General features: G+C 48.2%; 2 protein-coding genes across 9 annotated transcripts in view; one reads left to right on the top strand and one right to left on the bottom strand.

The window, feature by feature from the left end:
- Positions 1 to 3,192: 3,192 nt before the first annotated feature.
- On the bottom strand, positions 3,193 to 10,485 carry LOC308605815 (leukocyte-associated immunoglobulin-like receptor 1; the record flags this gene model as incomplete). Its single annotated transcript, XM_081216079.1, is given in 9 exon segments — positions 3,193 to 3,781; positions 4,330 to 4,423; positions 4,732 to 4,749; positions 4,857 to 4,955; positions 5,689 to 5,695; positions 5,698 to 5,757; positions 7,705 to 8,001; positions 9,979 to 10,014; positions 10,452 to 10,485. Coding segments are annotated over 9 exon segments (792 nt in total). The 3' UTR covers positions 3,193 to 3,634.
- The window catches only part of TTYH1 (tweety family member 1), a 59,352-nt gene continuing 39,074 nt past the window's right edge, over positions 5,205 to 25,482 (top strand). For 6 of the 8 annotated variants that reach the window (XR_014013753.1, XM_081216407.1, XM_081216406.1 and 3 more), the window contains exons 1-2: positions 9,434 to 9,571; positions 17,417 to 17,548. The gene's annotated coding sequence lies outside the window, so the exon portion shown is untranslated. Of the gene's footprint in view, positions 5,841 to 9,178; positions 9,251 to 9,433; positions 9,572 to 17,416; positions 17,549 to 25,482 lie in introns of those variants that run through there. The other 2 variants (XM_081216408.1, XM_081216409.1) reach the window with 2 other exon arrangements.

The following is a 25,482-nucleotide window of genomic DNA, read 5'->3' as shown; positions in this document are numbered from 1 at the left end:
AATTCTAAAATGCGAGGGAGCAGATCAGGAGACGCCTGCCATTGAAAAGATATTTCATCACAGTTCCCAGGAGGAGGGGGCATGCATGCCACCCACCAGGGCCACGTAGGGAAGCACCAGAGACAGAAAGAAGGAGATGGAGTGAGGGGAAATGGGAGCCTTTACTGTGGTTTCCACAAGAAGGAATGGGCAGGAAAGGGTAAGCAGGCATGGGATTGGCTGGATTAATGATTTCAGCGGGTTCTGGGGTGGAGGGGGTGTCCCTAGTTGTCATGTGCTTGGCCCTAGCGTGACAAGGGCAGGTGGATCGTGGCCCAGACTGTGGATCCCCATAAAGGAGGGGGTGTGGGTGTGGACTCTGGATTGACTGGTTTGTATTTGATAAATGCACCCCAAGAAGAGGATTCTTGCTCAGGAGCTGGGGCAGGGTTGGGGGAAGTGAGGGAGGAGGCGGGAGGACAATGCAAGTGACTCAGGCATATTATCGGGTCATCTAGGAAAAGGTGTGTCCAGTGTCAACCTTAAAACTAAATGTTATTTTACTGGCAAAATGAGTTTATTTAGGAATGGCAGAGGAATTGCGATTCGGGACATTCAAACTATGGCAAACCACAGTCAAGTCCAGAGAACAAGGAAGAGGAATGTTACTTTATAGAGAAAAAGGAGGAAGCTGGAAGGGGCTGCTTTGACTGAAAGTCCCTTGGAGAAAACCAAAGGTCAGGGTGGTGGTGGTTTCTCATTAGCTGGGCTGTTGCTGTTTCTCCTTGGCTGGCCTGTTGCTGTTTCTCCTTGGCTAGGTTGTGACTGTTTCTCATTGGCTGGGCTGAGGCTGTTTTCTCATTGGCTGAGTTGTTGCTGTTTCTCATTGGCTGAGCTGGTGCTGTTTCTCATTAGCTGAGCTGGTGTTGTTTCTCATTGGCTAGGTTGTGGCTATTTCTCATTGGTTAGCCTGTTGCTGTTTTCATTGGCTGGGCTATTGCTGGGCAAGGAGAAAATTATCCTTCTTCTGAAAATCAAGCTTCTTCCTGCCCAGGAATGTAAAGTAAGCTGCAGCAGAGGGTAGGAGTGAGAGAGCTCCCCTTTAGGGCTTCCCAGCTCCGTTTTAAATTAGGTTTCCCTTTATTAATTTTCACACTAGCATATGCATGTATGACACATGTTAAAGCATCAACTTTGGAGAAACCTGAACTATGACCAATACAAGGGGTACAGCAGGCTCTATTCTATAGGGTCATCCTGGGAACCAGGTGCCACACTCAGCGTGTGGTTCCAGGGTCACCCAGGGCATCCATATCCATCAGCAGAAGGGAAGACCCGTGAGGATCCTGTGTGGGAGGTTCACGGGCCAGGCCTGGAAGAAGCTCCGTCCATCCAGCTCACATGCCACTGTGAACTTCATCCCAGGACACGGATAACTGCAGGGAGGCCGGGGAGATCATCTCGCTGAGAGCCCAGGAAGGGAGGCCACGGTGCTGGTGAGCAGCCACAGTCCTGTCACACAGGGACCACCTGTCACTTTGAGCACTGGGCGGGGGCAGGGGGGTTTAACAGGTGGTGGGGCGCGTTTCCAGTCTCCACTGCTTCCTCCCCGACCTCCTCTTACGTAGAGGTTCTAGGGAAACAAGAAATAGACTCTCAGACATTGATCATTTCACAAGCTAGTGGAAGAAGGAAACATTCCTGCAAGGAGGTACTTAGAATTCAGAGTGAGACATTCAAGCCCAGAGGAGCCCACAAGCAGGGGTGGTGCTGAGGACCAACACCCACTCAGGTAGACAGAATAACAGACCCAAAGATGTCCACATCTGACTCCCTGGAGCCAACTGCTGTGTTACCTTAGGTGCAAAAAGGGTCTTTGCAGGTGTGATTGAGTTAAGGATCTTGAGGGGGTGGTGAAAATGAGCTTGGATGTTCCAGGTGGACCCAATGTAATCACCAGGGTCCTTGTAAGAGGGAGGAGGCAGGTCAGAGAGAAGGAAGGAGGTGTGACCACAGAAGCAGGAGTCCTAGTCAGAGGGAGGATTTGAAGAGGCTACAGTTCTCATTATTATTATTTTTTAATTTATTTATTTATTTTTTTATTTTTTTGTGGTATGCGGGCCTCTCACTGTTGTGGCCTCTCCCGTTGCGGAGCACAGGCTCCGGACGTGCAGGCTCAGCGGCCATGGCTCACGGGCCCAGCCGCTCCGCGGCATGTGGGATCTTCCCAGACGGTGGCACGAACCCACGTCCCCTGCATTAGCAGGCGAACTGTCAACCACTGCGCCACCAGGGAAACCCTACAGTTCTCGTTGAAGGCAGAGAAAGGGGCCCCGAACCAAGGAATGCAGACAGCCCCTAGACGCTGCTAAAGGTAAAAGAATGGTTTCTGCCCTGGAGCCTTCAGAAGGAACGCAGCCCTGCTGACCCCTGATTTTAGCCCAGTTTAACTGATGTTAGCCTTCTGAGCTCCTGAACTGTAGGATAATAAGTTGTGTTGTTTGGTGCCACTATGTGAGTGGTTTGTTAACAGCAGCAACTGCAAGCTTGTTGGGATGAACAGCCTCCAATCCAAAACCTGAAGGGCGTTAGCCAGGTGAGGGGGTGAAGGTCAGATCAAGGACAGTGTCCTATAGCTGATGGGTCCTCTTGTGTTTGGAGAATGCATGGCGTCCAGTGGGGATGAACTGGAGTAGGGGTGGGAAATCGGGACCTGCATGTTCCTCTGGGGGCACCGCCTGAGGGACCCTCCCCCTGCAGTCGTGGTCTCATCAACTCCCTCGGCCAGTCCACACGTGTCCGTGCGTGTGGGTGTGTGCATAAGTATATGCGTTTGTACAGTGCATGTGTGCATTCGTGGGAGTGCACATGGCGGGGGTATGGGAGCTGTATCAGGTGGGGCAGGCCTGTGCCTTCACCCAGACAGAAGTCCCCTCAGACATCTCCCTCTCTCATCCCTGAGACACACACTGGAATCAGAAAACACGGATGCCCTTTTTGTCGTTTCCCTCACTAAGTTTTGAGTGACTGTGGAGGCAGAGACTGGGACCTAGAACCCGGGTACCCCAGCGCCACACGCAGGGCTGATGCATTTGGGCCTGTGAGGACATTTATTGATGAACAAGGCGAAGCATGATCCAGAAAACAGGGTATCAGCGATAAGCTGCATAAGTATAGCCCAGATTCAAGATCAACTACTGAACTCTAGGAAGGTTTGTACAGTCAGCTGAGAAAACAAAACAGATCTCTGGGGGCAGTGGAGGATTCACAGGACATATCTGGAATCAGCTGGGCGACTGTAGGACCATAGCTGGGTCTCTAGAAACAGCCAAGAGACTGCAGCTGGGTCTCTGGAAACAGCCAAGCACTATAGCTGGTTCTCTGGAAACAGCCAAGGGACCACAGCTGGGTCTCTGAAACAAGTGCTAACACATTGTCTCCAAGGAGCTAGTTGATTGTGGGAGGGGCCGCATGGTGAATGTATCTCCTAGAAGTTGATTGGGGGTCTCAGGACTCCAGCTCTTGCCTGCAGGAGAATTGACTGGATGGCTTCAGGAAGGGACGATTCCACAGGGAAACCCTCCAAATGTCCACTGCAGGCTTTTGCAAGAGTGTCCTCCTGTGTCTTTAGTGCAGAGGCCAGGTGGGCCTGGGGTCAGTTTCTGGCAAGGGCTGCATACGTGCTGGACTTGGCTGTGGGCTCTGTGGACAGTGGGGGCACAGCTCTGGCCACCCTCTGTGTGAGGGCCGGGTGGTCCAGCTGGGCATATATCACCTCCTGGGGGCCTCCTGCAGCAGGGGCCTGAGGAGAGAGACTCAGGGTGAGTATGGGTGGCTGAGGTGAGGGAGGGGCTGTGGGAGGGGAAGACTTTGGTCGCCAGACTCCAGGTGCCCCTGCACATCCCACCTCCTGAATCGCCCCTGTGCAGTCCCCTCCCACAGAGAAGCAGGGCTGGTCTGTGTGACCAATAGAACACGGCAGAGTGAGGGCCACCTGCATGGGGGAGGCCACAGAAGACGTCGTGCCTTCTGTTCCTCCCTCTGTGGGGTCCCTCCCTCTGGGGGAGGCTGGCCGCCATGGGGAAGTCCGTGGGGTGGGGAAATGGGGCTCCTGCCCACAGCCAGGGGACTGAGCCATCGTGGAAGTGGATCTTCCAGCCTCAGTTGAGCCTCAGATGAATGCAGCCCTGGTTGGCATCTTGACAGCAACATCAGGACAGACCATGAGCCACCACCACCCAGCTGATCCGATTCCTAATTCCTGGCCCAGGAAACTGAGCTGATTTTGTTAAGCTGCTAAATGTGGGGGACTTTGGTACCCAGCAGGAGGTGACTAATGCAAGCACTTACTGAAGTGTCCACTTCCACATTCTTCTCAGGAAGTCTGTCGACGGTGGCCAGATCTGTCAGGGAGAGGACAAGGCGTCGGTTCTCTGGGGTGGACCTTAGGAGGCAAATACGCCTGACGTCATAGCTTCATATTTGGTCTCCCATCCCACCATGAACATCCTAGAATGCTCCCAGGCGCCCCCTACCACATTGCTTCCTGATGGCACTGAATCCTCACCTCCCCCCTCCCAGACCTGTCCCCCATCCTTGTCTTTACCTGGTGTCCCATCTGGGACGTCCACAACTGGGCTGAGCCTGAGGAGAAAGGACACGTGAATCCTCGGAGCTGCCTGGGGGCAGGGGATTGGGGGCCTGGGTGTCATTCCCAGGAGCCTCGCCTCTCCTGCGGCCTCTGCTCCTCACCTTCGCTGCTGGGGGGCCCTGAGGACAGTCGGGTGTGAATTGAGAAGAGAAGCCTTCTTCCCAACACCCCCGACAGCCTGCCCGGGTCACCCCACCCTGTCCCTGAGACCTACCCCGTTTTCTCTCACGCTGACGATGGAGGAGGAAGAGGCCCAGGAGGAGGAGACAAAGGAGAAAGGCCACAGGGACCCCAATGAGAATAGAAACATGCTCTGTCGGCAGGCCTGTGGGAGGTTGGAGAACGGAATCCGATTACCAGCAGCATGCATTTATCGAGCACCTGCAGCATACCCACCACGCGCTGGGTGCTTGTCGTGTTCCCACTTACATACAGATCTCTCGTGCCCAATAGTCCTGCGACGTGGGACTCATTATCCCTACTTTACAAAAGCGGGTCTGAGCGCTGAGGTCCTCTGTCCACAGGGCACTGGTCAAGCTGGAGTATGAGCAGCGCCAAAGCCCCTTCTTTCCCCCTTTCCCCAAAGAGCCCGCGCCGGGGTGGTGCTTCTGCGTCCCCCTCGCCCATCAGGACGGTTCTTGTCCTGCGGATGCGTCTGTGTCTCCGAGGAGTGAGGAGGGTCTGGGTCAGAGGCCTGATCTGGACAGAGAAGCCTCTGAGTCCCCCATCCCCACCCCCAAGGGGTCTCCTCCCCGGACCCCGATCTGCTCCCTCTAGAACAGCCCCATGGACCTTTCTGTGCGGATGGTTACCACCACGGTAGTCACGCGGGGCAATTTTCATTGAAATTTAGGTTAACTAAAGTTAAAAGTCAGATCGCCAGCTGCACTAGCCACTGCGCTACCCCTGGCTAATGACACCCTCCCGGGATGACGCAGATACACAGCATCTCCTTCCCGCAGGAGGCTGTGTGGGACAGCGCTGCTCCCCGCGCTTTGTGCACCTTTACAGAGACGGAAACCCAGGAGGAACGAGAGCGGGACCCTCTGCCTGCTCACCTCCTCTGGGTTCCCACCCCAAGCACAAGAATCCCCATCGCTGATCTCTTCTGCTTTTCGCAGCAATCCCTGATGGGGCGGAACTGCTCTTGTGTGAGTGAAGAAGCCAAGACCCGATGTCCTCGAGCTGCCTGAAGCCCAGCCTTTAGCAGGTGAGAGGATGCAGCACCAGCCACGAGCTGCACTCCACGCATGCGCCTTTGGTCCGTCACCTCCTTTACATCTCCTAAGTGCTGCGCTCAGCGTGGCTCATTTTACAGGTGGTCCAGCTGAGGTCTTGGGGGCTGGTACACCCACAAGGTCGGAGCCCTTCATCCCCTCTTCTGGTCAGCGCCCCCTCCCTCCCACTGCTCCAGAGGTTGAGTCCTCAACATCCTTTAAAATAGAAAATTGCATTTCTTGGAGCATCCTTTCCTCAACACTGTGTCCTTGGTCCAGGATCCACGACCCCATCCTGCGTTTTAACACCATTGCTGCCTGAGCTTCCCCTGATGACATTTACTACGGTTTAGAATAGCATATATGTTATACACGTACAAATAATATATAGCAATATGTTTACATCTATAACGTATATTACATATAAATATGCTTAATGCTTAAATAATATAAATATATTTTAAATGATGTTTTTAACTTACATATGTATAATTTAATTTATATGAATAATTTAAATTATACATAATTATGCTATACATAAAAACTAAATCAATTCTACATATTTAATATATATTATGGTACACATTTTAATATTTACATATACAAATTATAGTAATACATAATACATGATAACATAATATATAACACATTACTCATGTAACAATATAGTAATGTATATTATATTGTATTACTTATATATTTAATAGTGTAACTGTTCTAATTTACTTAAATTATAGATCTGAAATTTTATATTGTAAGTTATATGTTTATATTTTTATATGCCCATATATACTTATATACATCCCTATTATTATTATTATTATTTATTTTTTTTTTTTTTGCGGTACACGGGCCTCTCACTGCCGTGGCCTCTCCCATTGCGAAGCACAGGCTCCGGACGCGCAGGCTCAGCGGCCACGGCTCACGGGCCCAGCCGCTCCGCGGCACGTGGGATCCTCCCAGACCAGGGCACGAACCCGCGTCCCCTGCATCGGCAGGCGGACTCTCAACCACTGCACCACCAGGGAAGCCCCATCCCTATTATTCATTCTATTGAATTCTCCCGCTAAAGTTTGGGAGGCCAGGGACCCTTTCTCCTCATTCACCATGTGCATCAGTCCCACGGCAGGAGGGTGTCTGGTGCACATGAGGTGAGAAGAAAATATTTCCTTGGTATTAATAAGATTAGCATTTCTCCAGGTTGTCCCATTTGGCAGCATATTTAAGCAGGTGTCCTGTGTAAGTGAAGTCCTGTGTCCCCAAAGCAGCACGGCGGGGTCGGTGCCCCAGGAGGGTGTGAAGGGGGTCAAAGTGTCCCCAGTGGGCGCTGACTCCATGACATCCTGGGGGCTGACTGCACACAGGGACAGGGACAGCCTCATCCCAGAGGTCCCCCAAAGCACCATCCAGCCCTGGTCAGGGGTCTAGGACCATGTGACGTGCCCGATGGAGGGTGGGCCACACCACAGGGGACACATGGCCTAGGGGCCCCACAGATTCTCACCCAGTAGAAAGGACAGTCAACACCATCCTGAGGGAAAAGACACAGGTTCCCTTGAAGGGGTCTGTCCCCACCCCGTCTCTGGAAGCGCTCTCCCCGCCAGCCCAGCAGGGACAGCTCTATGCCCACCCTGATGCTGGGGCTGAGTGCCCAGGTCACCGTGGTGTCCAGGTGAGACAAGGCTCCAGGGACCTGAGCCAGGTGTGAAGGCAGAGAGATGTGTGTGCAGAGGGAAGAGGGAGCCAGAGGGCTTGGGGGTCGGGAGGGGGCAGGGGAGCCTGTGGACGGAGGACACAGCTGGGGACAGGGTCCAGGGACCTGGGGCAAACCTGAGGGCAGAGCAGAGACCTCCTCACCTGTCACCACCGGCTCCAGGGCATCCCTGGGCTCAGACCAGTCACTACCTGTTCGATAGAGGCACTGATAATGCTGGGCAGTGTCTCCACGCACAGCGGTGATGGTGAATCTGGCCTCTGTCTCATGTGGACCAATTTGAGACACAGTATTCTCATCCTTGAAGTCACTCCTATTTTCCTTCCTCTCCAGATGGAATTCCTCAGCCCCAGCAGGGCCCCTGCACACAATGGTCACAGGCCACCCCTGGGGGCTTACAGAGTCTGGCTCAGCCCTGGTGGAGCGTCTGGGCAGGGTCCCTAGGATGGGTAAGAGCAGAATCTCAGCATCCATTACGTGAAAATCATCACATCACATAATTCACTCATTTTCGTTGCTCAGTTCAGTACTTTTTTTTTTTTTGAAACTTGCAAAGTTGTGCAACCATCACCACAATACAATTTTTTTTTTTTTGGCTGCACTGCATGTGGGATCTTAGTTCCCCAACCAGGGATCAAACCCACACCGCCTGCATTGGAAGCGTTCAGTCTTGACCACTGGACCACCAGGGAAGTCCCACAATCCAATTTGAGAACATTTCCATCAGCCTCCCCCAAAAGACCCCCCCCATGCCCATTCTGTGAGCCTCTAAATTCTCGTTACTGCGGAGTTATTTTCCCCACTTGACCTAAGGACCCTGAGACTTGGTCACATCTTGCTCAGCGTGACATGGGAGGTATCAGAACAGACTGGGGGCCCCCGGTCATGTCTGCTGCAGGGGGCGGCTCCCTCCCTGCCCACGGCCACTCTAGGGGGACAGAGAGAGCTGGGAGGGTGGCACAGGATGGGAATGACCGGGTCATTCCTGGGACAAGGGGGAAAGCAGGAGTCTGGAGTCGGTAGGAATGGTCTGGGCTGGGTCTGAAGGACCGCTGCCAGTCCCGGGTGGGATCGTGTGGGATGAGGGGCGTCGTCTACAGAGCGGCGGCGGAAGAGAGAGAGAGAGAGAGAGAGAGAGAGAGAGAGAGAGTGTGTGTGTGTGTGTGTGTGTGTGTGTGTGTGTGTGAGTGTGAGTGTGAGTGTGTGTGAGAGAGCTGGAGCACAGCTGTGATCCCACATTCCCCAGCAGGTGAGGATCCCTGTGTCCAGTGTAAGTTCCCTGTGCAGAAATCATCCCTGGGTTTCTCTGTATTTTTACCTTCATCTCAGCGTCTTTCCATTTCCCTGTTCCTGAGGCTCTGGAAACCCCAAATGTCTCAACTAGGCTGGGGGCAGGGGGAAGAGCGGGTGTGTAGCCCTGAAACAGGAAGTTGGCCTCACATTCAGCAAAATCCCCCATAGAGGCAGGGGGCTGGCAGAGGTCACTCACTCATTCACTCTTTCTTCCTTTTGACCACATCTTAGTTCTCTTCTATCTGTTTACTGATGCCTGCATGTACCACTGGTTCCACAAATATGAGAAACACCCAGGATGCCTGCCCTCTTGGGGCTGAAAGTCTAGAGAGAGGATAGCCATTGACAAATAATTGTGCAAATCCACCGGTACAAACGGTGATACGTGCCCTCAGGGTGAGTGTGGGAACCTCGGGGGGCAGACGGGACGCAGAGCTGCCGTCCTCTGGGAGGTCCGAGGGAAGAGGTATCTGAGCCAAGATCTGAGGTCAGGGATGAATTACCCAGGCCGAGGGACAGGGGACACCCTGTGAGGAGTGTCCAGAGCTGAGTGGGAAGATGGCATTTAGAAACGGAAGGAAAACCAAGGTAACTGAGATAAGTGAGCCAGACAGCATGGGGACAGACAGATCCAGACCAAAGAGAGATGCGTGGGTCTCAGTCTGTCTGAAGGTAAACTGTGAGAGGACTCGAAGGAAGATTATGGTTTTCCTGAAGGTAAATTATATACTATATATATATTTAAAGTTTTTAAGTAAAACTTTTACATGATCATTTAAAACAACATCACTGTGTGATATAGTCTGTACGGGAGGAGGGAGATGGTGGGATTGAGAATGATTCTCAGAGTCTGCCCTTGGCGAGGTCATATTCTCTGCCCAGGGGCTGCTGAGGGAGATCTGGGCTTGTGTGGGGAGAGCTTGTGGGTTCAGCCTGGTCCTTATGACCTCAATTGTCCCTGTGGGGCCATCAAGAACAGAGGTGGAGAACGCGGGAGAGACCTGGGCGAGGGTTATACATTGGGGGTTGTTTGCAATTCGAGGTGTATGTCAGGGCCCCCAGGATCAGTTCCACTCTCACCTACATCTGCCTGCGGGGTGCAGGGGGGACTGGGGAGAAGACGCCCGCCTGTGTGTGGATCGTGTGACCCAGACAGAGCGCTGGAAGAGAAGTTCTAGTGAGAAAGACGCCCACTGTACGGTTTCCTCATGGGGCTGCAGTCAAGGGGGTGCCTTGAGGAGCCAGCGGGGTAGGGGGTGGGCATCGTCCCATACTTTCCCGACACCCCCGTCAACATTGCATCTGAGTACGAGCCCTCTCGTCGCTCTGAAATAGTCTCAAGACAAAACCCCCAACCCCTCTTCCAAGCAGGTGTTCCTCCCCGCCCCCCAGCCCTTCTCAGTCTGAACTCAACCCCATACCCAGGCACCATTTCCAGCACTGAACCTTCCGTGGTAAGACTTAGGTCTTGGCCAGAGCTGAGGGGGACCACTTTGCCCCGCTAGGGCCCCAGCGTCTTCTGGGCTGGAGTCGGGACGGAGCTGGGAAGCAGAGCCCCTCTGCCCCTGGATTCCTACCCCTCCATTCCAGGACTCACCCAGGCCCAGGAGGGTGGTGGGACGGAGGGACATGGCCCAGCCCCTGCCCCCGGCACCGTCCTGGAGTTTGTGAGTGAAGGACACGAGAGAAGAGGATGTGGCGGCTCGGGGCCCTTCCTGGGGTTTCTGCATCAACGGCCTCACACAAAGGGGAAGAGCTCTCTCTCCCCTCCCATCCATACTCCCCACTAACGAGACAGAGGGGGGGCCTGGCTTCCAAAAGATCTTTGTTCCCCCTGTGCACTGATGAGGCTGAACTCATCTCTGGATGCACCCCTTGAGGTGGGAGCCTCCTTCTCAATCTGTGGGGCAAGCAGAACACGGATTTGTGCGGCAAACTGACTTGACTGTTGGTCCCAGCTGCACACGACAACCATCTGCTCTTGCGCAAAGAGTTACAGCACTTTATGCCAACACTTCCTTGTGTTTAACATTGGGAAGCCCCAAATCCCCTCCTAGTATTTAATATTACAGTATATACTACATTCCCAGCAAGGTATTGAGCTCGTTAAAAATATCTCACTAACGTGGGTTCTCTGCCTGTCTTCCCGAAGTGGCCTGGGAACCAGGGAAGGGGAGGGTGGTCCATCAGCATGTGCAAAATCCTCAAGGGAGTGGGTGATCAGGAGACAGACCTTGGGAGCTGGCCCTGGGCCTGGGATCAGGTGGGGCACCCAGCTGGGTGCTGAAATAAAGAGCAGGACCAGGGATGGGGAGGGCGTGTGTGCACACAGAGGCCAGGAGGACAGGAGCCCCATCATGGAATCTCACGTCCACTGCCCCTGAGGCCAGGGAAGAGCTGCTTCTCCCAGGGGTAGCTGTGCCAGACATTGATGGTGGTCCCCACAGCAGCCGATGCTCACTTTTTCCTTATTAACAGAAACCTACTTCTGTTTGAGTGGCTATGTTCCAACCCTGGGGCTGAGGGATAGGGGGAGTGCAGAGGATAAAATTTGGGTTAAGGCAATCCATCAGTCCCGTTTGCAGTGATTGGTCCAGAGGGGGCACATGACCATGTATGGCCAATGATACTTAAAGCAGGATATATCAGGGTTTCTGGGAATCATATTTCTCTCTTAATAACAGAGGGTCTCGTAAGACTTTTGCCTCCTTTTCTCCTGTCCGTGGGCAGCTATATCATGATGATGTGATATCTGGAGCTGCAGCAGCCATCTTGCAACAAGCTTGACTACAATAGCAGAAATACTGAACAAACTGAGGGGAAAGAATGCAAGATCCAGGGTTCATAGAAGGTCCCCAAATGCTGAACCAGCCCTGGGACTGCCTATCCCTGGAATTCTTAATAAGTAAACAATAAATATACTAGATTTTCTGTCAAATTTTCAGACTAAATCTGTGGACCACACTCCATTTTAAAATAATCATTATTTTTAAAACTAACATTGCTTAATAGACTATTTTAAAGGTCTTCTTAAATGCCTCAAAGAAATGAACACTAAGTGAAGGCTATGTAGTCAAAAATTAAAGGAAGACAAGATTCCCCAGAGTCAAGTTGAATGCTGAACCTCTCACCTTGACAGTGATGCATTAAGTTTTATTTTCATGGCCTTGCAGATGGTAGAGGCTAAAGGATAAAGTCCAGGGGTCACCCTCGTTGACTAAAACCAGCCAGCCCTATGTATCTGTGTCTTTCTGGTCTCTCTCTCTCTCTCTCATCTTCATTAGTGGCTTTTATCAGGTTTATTGAGGGATAATTTGCAGACAACCAACGGCATCCATTAAATATGTGCAATTCAATGAGCTCTGGTAGTTGTGAAACCACCATCATAGTCAAGATTTCCATCACCACCAAGATTCCATGTTCCCTTTGTGAAAATAAGCAAAGTAACCTCATTTAAAATGGAGTCGGGAAGCCCTGAAAGGGGAACCCTCAGGCATGTAACACTTGGTGCAGCCTGTACTCCCAGTAGGGAGAAGGAAGATGAGAATTATTTAGACAAGGGAGGACATTAATTACATGGGAATTTCATCCTCTGCTTTAAGAAAAAGAAGGAAGATCCTTCCGTGCCCCATCAACAATGCTCTAACCACTGCTTCCAGCCAATGAGAAAATGTCAAACGTCTAACTCCTGTTCTTCAGTGAATTTCTGTTCAAAACAATCCTTCCCCATTTCCTCCTAAAACTCGATGAGAGGTGACCTCCCCTTTATCTCTGTAGACTTGCCTGTGATCCACCATAGCTGGCCTGTCCCAAATAGCAATTTTCTGCTATTCCCGAATAAACCATTTTGCTGCTAAGGTAACTGGCTATTTTATTTTTATGGTCGATACTCTTTGGTCCCAGGTGATCACTGCCAACCAAAGAATGTCACTTTCTGTCTGGCTCTACAAGGATTGAGTCATTAGCCACTGGAGTTACTCACCTTCGACACACCCTGAAGGGTGTTCAAGGCAGGGATCCGGAATGAGGCACTCTGTGCTCTGGGAAAACTGGCAGAACAGGGCTTCAGAGAGTTAGATATTTTCAGGAGAAGATTTTATGAACCCAATTTCTTGCATCTTCTCGTACTTAGAAAAGCACTAAAGTCATAAACTAAGGTATCTATTCCTCGTGAGTAGCAGCAACTTTCTACAGAGATGTGTGCTTGACGGCATGTACCCCTTCCCCAAAATCACATAGATGCTGATATCAGAGCAGTTCCTCAGAGCTCTCTGAGGGGCTGTCTCATGGGCAACAGTCCTCAGTACGTCCCCAAATAAAACAGAACCTCACAACTCTCACTGTGCATTTTGTGCATTTTTATTTCAGTCAACACCATTGATCTTTCTCTTCTTTTTAGAAAATATGTATCTGCTAACTTATTTTTTTATTGAAGTATAGTTGCTTCACAATATTGTGTTAGTTTCAGGCATACAGCAAAGTGATTTGGTTTTATATATATATATATGTATATATGAAAAAACAATACGTGTGTGTTACTCACGTATTCTTTTTTTCAATTCTTTTCCACTATAGGTTATTACTAGACTTCCCTGTGCTATACAGCAAATCCTTGTTTATCTATTTAATATAGGGTAGTATGTATCTGTTAATCCCATACTTCTAATTTATCCCTCCCCTCATTTCGCCTTTGGTAACCATAAGTTTGTTTTCTATGTCTGTGAATCTGTTTCTGTTTTGCAAATAAGTTCATTTGTACTATTTTTTAGATTCCACATGTAAGTGATATAATATTTGTCTTTTTCTGTCTGACTTCACTTAGTATGATCATCTCTCGATCCATCTAAGTTGCTGCAAATGGCATTATTTCATTCTTTTTTATGACTAGGTAATATTCCATTGCATATATGTACCACATCTTCTTTATCTATTCATCTGTCATGGACTCTTAGGTTACTTCCCTATCTTGGCTATTGGGAATAGTGCTGCAGTGAACATTGGGGTGCATGTATCTTTTCAAATTAGAGTTTTCATCTTTTCCAGATATATGCTCAGGAGTGGGATTGCTGGATCATATGGTAACTCTATTTTAGTTTTTTAAGTAACCTCCATACTGTTCTCCAGAGTGGCTGTACCAATTTACATTCCCACCAACAGTGTAGGAGGGTTCCCTTTTCTTCACACCCTCTCCAGCATTTATTATTCATAGAGTTTTTGATGATGGCCATTCTTTTTTTCTTTCTTTCTTTCTTTTTTAACATCTTTATCGGAGTATAATTACTTTACAATATTGTGTTAGTTTCTGCTGTATAACAAAGTGAATCAGCTATACATATACATAGATCCCCATATCCCCACCCTCTTGAGCCTCCCTCCCACCCTCCCTATCCCACCCCTCTAGGTGGTCACAAAGCACTGAGCTGATCTCCCTGTGCTATGCGGCTGCTTCCCACTAGCTAGCTATTTTACGTTTGGTAGTGTATATAAGTCCATGCCACTCTCTCACTTCGTCCCCGCTTACCCTTCCCCCTCCCCGTGTCCTCAAGTCCATTCTCTACGTCTGCGTCTTTATTCCTGTCCTGCCCCTAGGTTTGTTAGAACCTTTTTTTTTTTTAGATTCCATATATATATGTGTTAGCATACAGTATTTGTTTTTCTCTTTCTGACTGACTTCACTCTGCATGACAGACTCTAGGTCCGTCCACCTCACTATAAATAACTCAATTTCGTTTCTTTTTATGGCTGAGTAATATTCCATTGTATATATGTGCCACATCTTCTTTATCCATTCTTCTGTCGATGGACACTTGGGTTGCTTCCATGCCCTGGCTATTGTAAATAGAGCTGCGATGAACATTGTGGTACATGACTTTTTGAATTATGGTTTTCTCAGGGTATATGCCCAATGGTAGGATTGCTGGGTCGTATGGTAGTTCTATTTTTAGTTTTTTAAGGAACCTCCATACTGTCCTCCATAGTGGCTGTATCAATTTACATTCCCACCAACAGTGCAAGAGGGTTCCCTTTTCTCCACACCCTCTCCAGCATTTGTTGTTTGTAGATTTTTTGATGATGGCCATTCTTACCGGTGTGAGGTGATACGTCATTGTAGTTTTGATTTGCATTTCTCTAATGATTAGTGATGTTGAGCATCCTTTCATGTGTTTGTTGGCCATCTGTATATCTTCTTTGGAGAAATGTCTATTTAGGTCTTCTGCCCTTTTTTTTTTTTTTCGGTACGCGGGCCTCTCACTGCTGTGGCCTCTCCCGCTGTGGAGCACAGGCTCTGGACGCGCAGGCTCAGCGGCCATGGCTTACGGGCCCAGCCGCTCCGCGGCATGTGGGATCTTCCCAGACCAGGGCACGAACCCGTGTCTCCTGCATCGGCAGGCGGACTCTCAATCACTGCACCACCAGGGAAGCCCCGCTACTGATGTATTTTTAAATGTTAAGTCATTCTGCATACAAGGTATAAATCCCACTTGGTTATAAAATAGTATTGTTATTATATAACTATATTATTTGCTCATTTTTATTAAGGATTCTTGAACAAGATTAGTTTGTAATGTTTTATCACGTAATATCCTTAGTTGGGCTTTGAAATCAAGACTTTGCTCGAATTCCAAAATGGGATATAGAAAACAGTATAGATCTTCCTCAAAAAATTAAAAATAGAACTACCATATGACCCAGCAATCCCACTTGTGAGTATATATCTAAAGGAAATGAAAACAGAATCTCTAAGAGATTTCTGAATTCCCATGTTCATTGCAGCGTTATTCATAATAGCCAAGATATGGAAGCAACCTAAGTGTCAATCAACAGATGAATGGTTAAAGAAGATGTGGTATATTTATACAGTGGATATTATTCAGCCATGAGAAAGAAGGAAATCCTACCATTTGGAAAAGTAAGGATGGACCCTGAGGGCATCATGCTGAGTGAAATAAATCAGAGGAAGACAAATGCTGTATGATCTCACTTCTATAGGGCATCTAAAAAAAGCCAACTCATAGAAATAGAGGGTAGAATGATTGTTTTTTAAGGGCTGGGGTGGGGAAAATGGGGAGATGCTGGCCAAAGGGTACCAGCTTGCAGTTGTAAGATGAAGTTCTGGGGATCTAATATATAGCATGGTAGTTATAGACAACAATACTCTACTCTAGACTGCAAAGCTGCTAAGAGACTAGATCTTGTTCTCAGCACAAAGAGAAAGAGAAATGGCAACTATGTGAGGGGATGGATGTGTTAGCTAATGCTACAGTGGTAATCAAGGTGCAATATTTAAATGTATCAAATCAATATACTGCACACCTTAAACTTAAACAATGTTATATGTAATTATGTCTCAATATAAATAAATAGACAAATTCATGGGATATAAGGTATATTCTCTCTTTTTTCTCACTGCATTGTTTTTTATAAGATTGGTGTTATTTTTCCTTTAAAGTTTGGATGAATTCACTTTGAAGTACTAAACACGGTTTTATATGTACTTATCTTGGGTTTCTCTGAGCTTCTGGAAGCAGTGGCTTGATGACTGATCCAATTTGGGAAACAAAAATGGATCACCTTGGTTTTTTGTTTTGTTTTGGTTTGGTTTGGTTTTTGTTTGTTTGTTTTTTGGCCGTGCCATGCAGCATGCAGGATTGGGTTCCCTGACCAGGGATCAAACCCGTGCCCCCTGCATTGGGAGCACTGAGTCTTAACCACTGGACCACCAGGAAAGTTCCCAAAATGGATCACTTTGGATAATTAAAAGTTGGATAAAATTAAAATTAGATAAAACTGGATAATTTCTAGGTCATTATCTCCTCAAATATTGCTTTTTCTTCATTCTCTCTCTTCTTTGCTCCTACGGCTCCAATTGATCATATGTAGAGACTTTTTCCTGTGCTCCACAAGTCTCTTAGAATTTTCCTTTGGGTTTCCATTTTCTTTTCTGAGTACTTCAATCTGGATAGATTTATCTTATGTCCAGTTTATTGTTTTTGTCTTCTGCACTGTTCCGGGCCCCCATGACCATGAAGTCAGGGTCCAAAAATCATTAGGATCCAATGACACGAGAGGTCGTTGTCAGAAAAGCCATTGTGACTGGAGATGTCTTCAGTGACCAAAGTCACAAAATTCAAGGGAAGCCAGAAAAGCCACGGTCTGCTAAGCAAGACTTGGAACGTTAGCTCATCTCTCTTAGGACAGAAAGAATAAGTCACACCAGGTCTCTGAGTAATGCTTCTTGGTCATATGCTCTCCGGAGACTGTCTGAGCATCTGCTTCAGGGAAGATGCCCATTTTCCTTTGAGTCTCCTTTGCAAAGAGTGTGGGGTGTTAACGTGGTGAGCCAGCTCCCTAAACCAGCACTGTATTTTTATACAATATCAACCGCAAATACTAGCCACATGTGCGTTTTTAAATGTCCTCACTAAAAAAGCAAAAAGAAACTGATGGAAAGTAATTATACTTATGTTTCATTTAACCCAATCTGTTTTAAAATGTTATCTTTTCAGTGTAAAAATGACCAACGACATAGCTCACACTCTTCCTTTTTACTATGTCTTCCAGGTCCCAGCTGTGTTTTATAATTGAAGCACATCCCGGCTGAGACTGGCTTTGTGTAGATTGATCAACAGACACCTGTGGGTAGCGGCCACCACGCTTGATGGAGCATCTCTAAACACACCCTTGGTACCTGAAGTAAGCCGAGGTCTCCTTCAGTCAGTACCTCTGTCTCTGCCTCTGGCTCTTCCTCTCTTCTGTGTCGCTTAGTCTGACTTTATGCAAATTCTCTGTCTCTCCTTTTTTTACTCTCTCTCTCTCTCTGTCTCAGTGTCCTTCTCTCCCACTGAGTCTGGAGGGCCTCTCCGTGTCACCAAGAACCTTTCTCTGTCCCCAAGAACCTAAGGTGGGCCTCCCATACATGTCACTACCTGGATAAAAAGCTTAAAACAGCCCGTCTGAGCCCCATAGAGGACTGGGGCTAGCTGGGCGTGCTCACAGGTGATTGCAAGCCTCGGGGTATCAGTGGGAGCCCATTGTTCATAAGAGGATTGATGTTCACCCTCCATCAGTAGCATGTGAAAGTCCTTGCAAGGGCAGAATCCCAGAGCCTGGGGAGAAAACAGCCCAGGGCTACTCATGACCAAGGGAAGCTCTCCAAGGAGGACCAGGGGAGAGGGCGAGGCAGGCAGGTGCTGTCCCGGCCACGGCCAGCACGTGCAAACAGAGGAACTGAAACAACCCACCTCGACAGATAGGTAGGCAGTGGAGCCCAACTCGACAGACAGGCAGGGTATGATGTGCAGAAGCTTAACCCCAAGTATGTTTCGGTTTTCCTGTTGACTTTCTCACAAAAAGGGAAGTAACTCCTTTCCTTGAGCTTTGTTCTTCTCACCGCCACCCCCATCAGCAGTGAGGGATGCTTCATAGCATAACAGATGTTTCAACAGCTTTGCAAGCAAACTGCTGCTCACTTATCTGAAACACCATCCACGACCCAGCATCAAGTTCAGATGGGTAATCTGGTTCTTTTTGCAAATGAATTTTATTTCTTAGACTAGTTTTAGGATCACAGCAAAATTGGGCAGAAGAGGGGCCTTCCCTGGTGGTGCAGTGGTTAAGAATCCGCCTGTCAATGCAGGGGACAAGGGTTCGAGCCCTGGTCCGGGAAGATCCCACACGCCGCAGAGCAACTAAGCCCGTGCGGCACAACTGCTGAGGCTGTGAGCCACAACTACTGAAGCCTGCACACCTAGAGCCCATGCTCCACAACGGGAGAAGCCACCGCAATGAGAAGCCTGCACACTGCAACAAAGAGTAGCCCCCGCTCACCACAACTAGAGAAAGCCCACGTGCAGCAACAAAGACCCAATGCCGCAATAAATAGATAGGTAGATAGGTAGATAGGTAGGTAAATAAATAACTATTGAGCAGAAGAGGAATTCCCTGACTGTCCAGTGGTTAGAACTCTGCACTGTCACTGCCAAGGGCCCAGGTTCAATCCCTGGTCAGGGAACTAAGATCCCACAAGCTGTGCAGTGCGGCCAGAAAAGAAAAAACAATTGAGCAGAAGATACCAAGGTTTCCCATACACCCCCTGCCCCCAGACATGCACAGCCTCCCGCATTATCAACACGCTGGCGCCAGAGTGGTACATGTGTTATCAGCTGGCACCAGAGTGGTGCACGTGTTACAACTGATGAACTTACATTGACACCTCATAACCACCCAAAGCCCGTAGTTTACATGGGGCCTCACTCTTTTTCTTTTTTTCTGAATTTATTTTTTTAATACAGCAGGTTCTTATTAGTTATCTATTTTATACATATTAGTGTAAGAGGGCTCACTCTTGGTGTTGTACATTTTATGTGTTCGGACAAACGTATAACGCCATGCATCCACCACTGCAGTGTCATACAGAGTAGTTTCACTGCCCTAAAATTCCTCTCTGCTCCACCTGTTCATGCTTCCCTCCTTCCTAACCCCGGCAACAACTGATCTTTTTACTGTATCCATAGTTTGTCCTTTTCCAGAATGTCATAGAGTTGGAACCATCTGGCATGTAGCCTTTTCAAACTGACTTCTTCCACTTGGTAATAAGCATTTAAAGTTCCTCCATGTTTTTTCATGACTTGATAGCTTGTATCTTTTTAGCACGGAATAGTGTTCCATTGTGGATGGACCAAGGTTTATTGATCTATTCACCTGCTGAATAGCATCTTGGTTGCTTCCAAGTTTGGGCAGTTATGAAAAAGCAGCTGCTTTAAACATCGGTGTGCAGATTTTTTTTTTTTTTTTCTTTTTGTGGTACGCGGGCCTCTCACTGTTGTGGCCTCTCCCGTTGCGGAGCACAGGCTCCGGACGCGCAGGCCCAGCGGCCATGGCTCACGGGCCCAGCCGCTCCGCGGCATGTGGGATCTTCCCAGACCGGGGCACGAACCCGTGTCCCCTGCATCGGCAGGCGGACTCTCAACCACTGCGCCACCAGGGAAGCCCTGTGTGCAGGTTTTTATGTGGACATAACATTTTTTTAAACATCTTTATTGGAGGATAATTGCTTTACAATGGTGTGTTAGTTTCTGCTTTATAACAAAGTGAATCAGTTATACATATACATATGTTCCCATATCTCTTCCGTCTTGCGTCTCCCTCCCTCCCACCCTCCCAATCCCACCCCTCTAGGTGGTCACATAACTTTTCAGTTCATTTAAGTAAATACCAAGGAGCACAATTGCTGGATCATGTGGTAGTTAGCAGGTTGAGTTTGGTAAGAAACTGCCAAATGGTCAAAATGTACCATTTTGCATTTCCCACCAGCAATGAATGAGAGTTTCTATTGCTCCACATCCTCGCCAGCCTTTGGTGTCAGTGTTATGGATTTTGGCCACTCTGAGTAGGTGTGTAGTGGAAACTTGGTTGTTAAGATATTGAAAGAAGTGCAGAGCATGGGCTGAGAAGTCAGACGGAATGAGATCTTCCTCCCATCCCGTCTCCTACAACAGCCTTGGACAAGTCCCTTTCCCCATAAACTTTCATAAATGTGAGTTTTGTGAGTTCCCTTTCTTCAGAAGCCTGTTGACCAATATTTAGTCATTGCCTGTCATGCGCTTGGTGTTTGAGATATAGGAGTGAACAAAACAGATATGGTCCCTGTGCTCAGCAGAGCTTCCATCCAATGAGGGGTTAGAATCAATCAATTACTTAGCTACTCATCAATTATTTAACTACCATTGTGATATGAAAAAGGGGTAATTACACCACTGTAACAGGTCAACCCTGAAATACCAGTGCCTGAACACAAAGGGAGTTTGTTTCTTACTTATGACCAATGTGGGTCTTCCTGGGAAGAATTTGAATTTCCTGTCTTAGGAGGTCTCAGGAACATCAGCCTCTTCCATTTGTGGCCCCACCATCCTCGTGGGCAACAGTGTCCTCTGCTTCCAACCAAAGGAAAGAGTAAGAGAAAGCAGAAAGGCTGTGTCCACCTGTAAGTCGCTGGCCTGGAAGTGATACACATTATTTCTGCCCAACTTTCTTGGCTATAATTACTTACTACAGTCACAAGCAGATGCAAGGGAGACCAGACAATAAAGCTCCTTGTGGGGAGCCACCTGCCAGGAGCATGGATAACAAAGGAGCGTGTCATTATGACCCCTCCAACTGCTGCACCATCTGAGCTGATGGATGCCTCAGTACTAGAAGGAACTAGAAGCTAAACTGGAGTTCTGAGGAACATTAAAGGCATGCACTTCCACGTTCTCTCCACAAACCCACCAAGTGCTGGCGAAGCTGAAGGTAGGTGTCAAGAGTAACCAGAGGACAGGGAGGTGGCCGTGGGAGGGGGGGTTGGTTCCTCACCTCCCTCGCCCTCTGTTCTTGTCTCTGTGAAGGGCTCCACGTGGCCCATTCATTTCCCCCTTGATCTGAACACGACGGGTGGGACCTGAGACTGGGCAACCTCTGGATAGGCGTCCAACCTGAAATCACCAGCCGTGGCTTTGGCTGCCATAGTGACTGCGGCAAAGGCCTGAATTGTCTGCTACCATGTACTATGGGTAGTTGGGTAATTTGGACATGTTCCTGAACTCTGGTGAAATCTTTATCCAAGAGCTCAAGATTTCCATCTCTATCCAGACAGAATTCATCAGACCTGGACAACTCCTAGCCCCAGAGGGTCATGAAATTCTTCTGGTCTAACACCGAGTCTGGATCATCCAGGAAAATGACTCTAGAGTAGCTTTCTAGAAGGGGATCAAATCTAGAGCCTCACGGGACTCCCCTGGTGGCCCAGCGGTTAAGACTGCATGCTTCCAATGCAGGGGGCGTGAGTTCGAGCCCTGGTCAGGGAACTATGATCCCACATGCTGTGTGGTGCAGCCAAAAAGAAAAACCTAGAGTCTCACGGAGTCCAAGCACTTAAAAGTTTAGACTCCAAAAGCACTCCCCAAATACACTCACCATCCCAGCCTTTTCTTATCCAGTTCCGGCTCTGCTGGTGAGAGTCGCTTGCATTGATCCAGGATAGACCTTAGCACTTTAGGACACAGACTTACTCTCTCGTATCCAAATCTTGTGGCCCAGACTCAGCCCTAGTAGAGAAATCCAGGTTTAAAATGCTCCATTCTTCACTCAGAATCCATATTTGATTAAGCCCCTAAGCTCCGGGTTCAAGGCCAGGGCAGGGAAGCCTGATGCTTGGGTAGACAGTACCTTCTTTTCATAGTCTCTGCTCCCCCTTGAATCACTAAGGTCCCATAGCATCGATCCAACCAGGACTATAGTCTAGGGAAGGACCTGGATTTTCAGCATCCTGGTCCCCCAGCCCAGAGATCCCCTCCTGCCATGTCAGAACTGACCAATGGAAAACCAAAAAGTAAACATGGCGGGCACGATGCTGCCTGCCCAAGACTCAGCGTTGCCAACAGACAGATGTACGGGCTGTGGCGGTCAGAGACTCAGTCCAAACCATCTTGTGGTTTTCTTACTAAAGTGGTTTAACAGAAAGTCCATCCACATGGCCTACTTCCTCCTTCCCTTGACGGGGGGTTTGTTCCCCCCGAGAGGAGGACTGTTCCAACCACACTCATGCCCTGCTTGAATCTCCCCTCCAGACACCGAATCCAGATTGGCAAGGCTGGCCCTAGGGTGTGAGAGGGATTCTGAGCACCGACAGGAATTAGACATAAATGATACTGTAATGCCGGCTGTGTCTCATGGAGAACGTGGGACCTGAAGCGAGTCACCTTCCTAAGGAGGTGTGATTCGGCGGCTTTCCTTTTTTGTTGTTTCAACAAATACATATTTATTGGGTGTCTCTTAAGGACCTGAGTCTGTGCCAAGCATTTGAAATATGCAAATTAATGGAGCTCCCAGTCTAATGAGGAAGACACACATCAAAGTTCTCCAAAAATCATGTGATTGCAGGGGTGCTATCTAACCTCTAGCAACACTAGATTTTTTTTCCCCAACACATCAACCTCAAAAGCTCAGTAGTTTGTCTCAGTGGAATGTCTGTTTCTCGCTCATGTAACCCTTCAGTACAGGTGCCCCCAGGTCGGCAGTTGGAGTTCTTCCATGGGGTGACCCATGCTCCCAGGATTCTTCCAACTTTTGGCCCCAGCACCCACTAAGATCTTGGAGTACTCTGCTACCAGAGAGGGGAAGGAGAATGAGAGAATGAAAAGGACGCATCCATTTCTTTCTTCTTTTTTTTTTTAAATTAAGTTATTTATTTTTGGCTGCGTTGGGTCTTCGTTGCTGCGTGCAGGTTTTCTCTAGTTGTGGTGAGCGGGGGCTACTCTTTGTTGCGGTGCGCAGGTTTCTCATTGTGGTGGCTTCTCGTTGCGGAGCACGGGCTCTAGGCACGTGGGCTTCAGTAGTTGTGGTGCGCGGGCTCAGTAGTTGTGGTGCACAGGGTCTAGAGCACAGGCTCAGTAGTTGTGGCGCACGGGCTTAGTTGCTCTGTGGCATGTGGGATCTTCCCAGACCAGGGCTCGAATCCGTGTCCCCTGCGTTGGCAGGCAGATTCTTAACCACTGCACCACCAGGGAAGTCCCACATCCACTTCTTCTTTTAAAAATCCTGAAGTGGCAGGTATCACCTCTGCTCTCATTCCATTGATGAGAATTCATCACGAGTCCACAGCTGGGTGTAAGAAAGTCTGGTAATACAGTGTCTTGTGGGACAGCTGTGGAGCAGTGATAACACAGTATATGAGAAGCCATGAAAGTGTGGTGCATGGTAAGCCATAGCTGCTCACGTCGTAGGCGCTCCAAGGGAGAAAGTGGCTATGACTCTGTGTAAAAAGGGGACTTGACCTTGAGTGCAGACCTCGGGGAAGACCCCCCCCCCGCGATGATGCTGAGCTTAAGTAGGAGTGTGAGGATGGATGAACTGTCAGCAGAGCTGAGAGTTGAGGAGAATCTAGGCAGAATCCCGACTCTAGCCCTGAGTCAGGAAATAATTTTGCGAGTTCTAGGAAGTTGACACAACTCCCAAAGCACTGGAAACTGGAAGACATTGAGGAGATGCTTCAATAGGGATTGAATGTGCAGGGCTTTGTAAAAGGCGGTGTAAAGATTTGGGATTTGATCTTTAGAATAACGGGAAAGGTTTTAAACGTAAGCCTGGCATAATTAGGTTTTTGTCTAAGATACGTCTGTACGGCCACTTCATGGAGACAGAATCGGAGGAGGCAATAAAAATAAGGGCTCACATTTTCTGAGCGCCTATTATATGCCAGTCACTGTTCTGAGTTCTCCATATGGATAGTTTTCTTAATTCTCACAAGACTCAGTAAAGGAGTAGATCTGTTTTATAGATGAGGACAGTGAGGCTCAGAGGGGCAACTAATTTGATTAGTGCTGTGCATCAAATAAGTGTTGGAGGTGGATTTCAACCTGGGAAGATCCTGTGTTCTCACCTATTATTGTGATACTATATTTAGCAATAATATATAATATAAATGTACATTTTATAGTTATTAAAGAAAACAAAAACTGTGTGTATAGACCAGTTAAGGAGCTCTTGCCCTCCAGGGTAGGGTTGAGTTGCTTGGGGTAGGGTGACAGCTGTAAGGATGTTTTAAAAACGCACGGTTTCAAGAATGGAAACTAGACTGAAAAGAAATGCTGATGGAAGCTTGGTTCCCAGAAATGTCTGACTACGTTGTTTTACATTAAACTTTCCACTGCAAAAAAATAAAACAAAACAAACAAAAACAGAGAAAAAGCATAAAGAACATCTGTTTGTCAGCCTTGGAGAGCTTTCAAAGCAGACAGAATTTATGGTTCCAAGTTACAAAAGGGGAAGCAAACCAAGAGAGGGGGATTTATCACTTGGGGATAGTTTTACACTGACCGTTTGCTGATACGAAAAGTAAAAGCAGCAGAGAAGAGACTGAAAAGCTGGATGGAACTTTTGGCCATCTCATTAAACGTATTTTCAAATTGAGGGCATCAGGCAGAAGGGTCCATCAGGAGGAAGTACCCCATAAACATCCCTGAAGGGTCACATCCTGGGATGAAGGTGATCTGGGCATTAGCAAGACCTCAGAAGGGGAGAAGCCCAGTTTTAAAAAGTGAAAAGGACTGGTCTCCAGTCCACCTGCCTGCCAGAAGCAAAAACATATCCTCTCTGGAGGAGAACAGCCATACAGAGTGGCAAAGTATCCCCAGAAACATCACACGCAATTTTGGCACATAATCAAAAGCAATGAGGCATCATGTGGTTAAGATTAACCCAAAGAACCCAGAGTGGGGGAAAAGGTATGTAATAGAAATAGACCACTTTGGGCTTCAAATCATTATAACCACTATGTACAAATAAATGGCAAGATGGGGAATTTCAACAAAGAACTAGAAAATATGAAAACAGATAAATACAAATTCTAGAACTGAAAAATGTAGTTACTGAAACTGTGAACTCAACTATGGGGTTAACAGCAAATTGGACTCAGCTGAAGAGAGAAAGAGTGACCTGAGACATAGGTCCCAGAGACCTATCCAGACAGAGGTACAGAGAGACTGAAGAATAAATATTCAGGAGAGGGCATGAGTTACCTCAATTAATAAAATAAAGGGCATGAGACAAGTATGGGACATGCTAAAAAGGTCCAACATATGTGTAACTGG

Source organism: Mesoplodon bidens, assembly GCF_964165515.1.
Source record: "Mesoplodon bidens genome assembly, chromosome: 18".
NCBI classification, from domain to species: domain Eukaryota; kingdom Metazoa; phylum Chordata; class Mammalia; order Artiodactyla; family Ziphiidae; genus Mesoplodon; species Mesoplodon bidens.
Note: the sequence above shows the minus strand (reverse complement) of the source record. Positions and strands in the feature narration are given on the sequence as shown.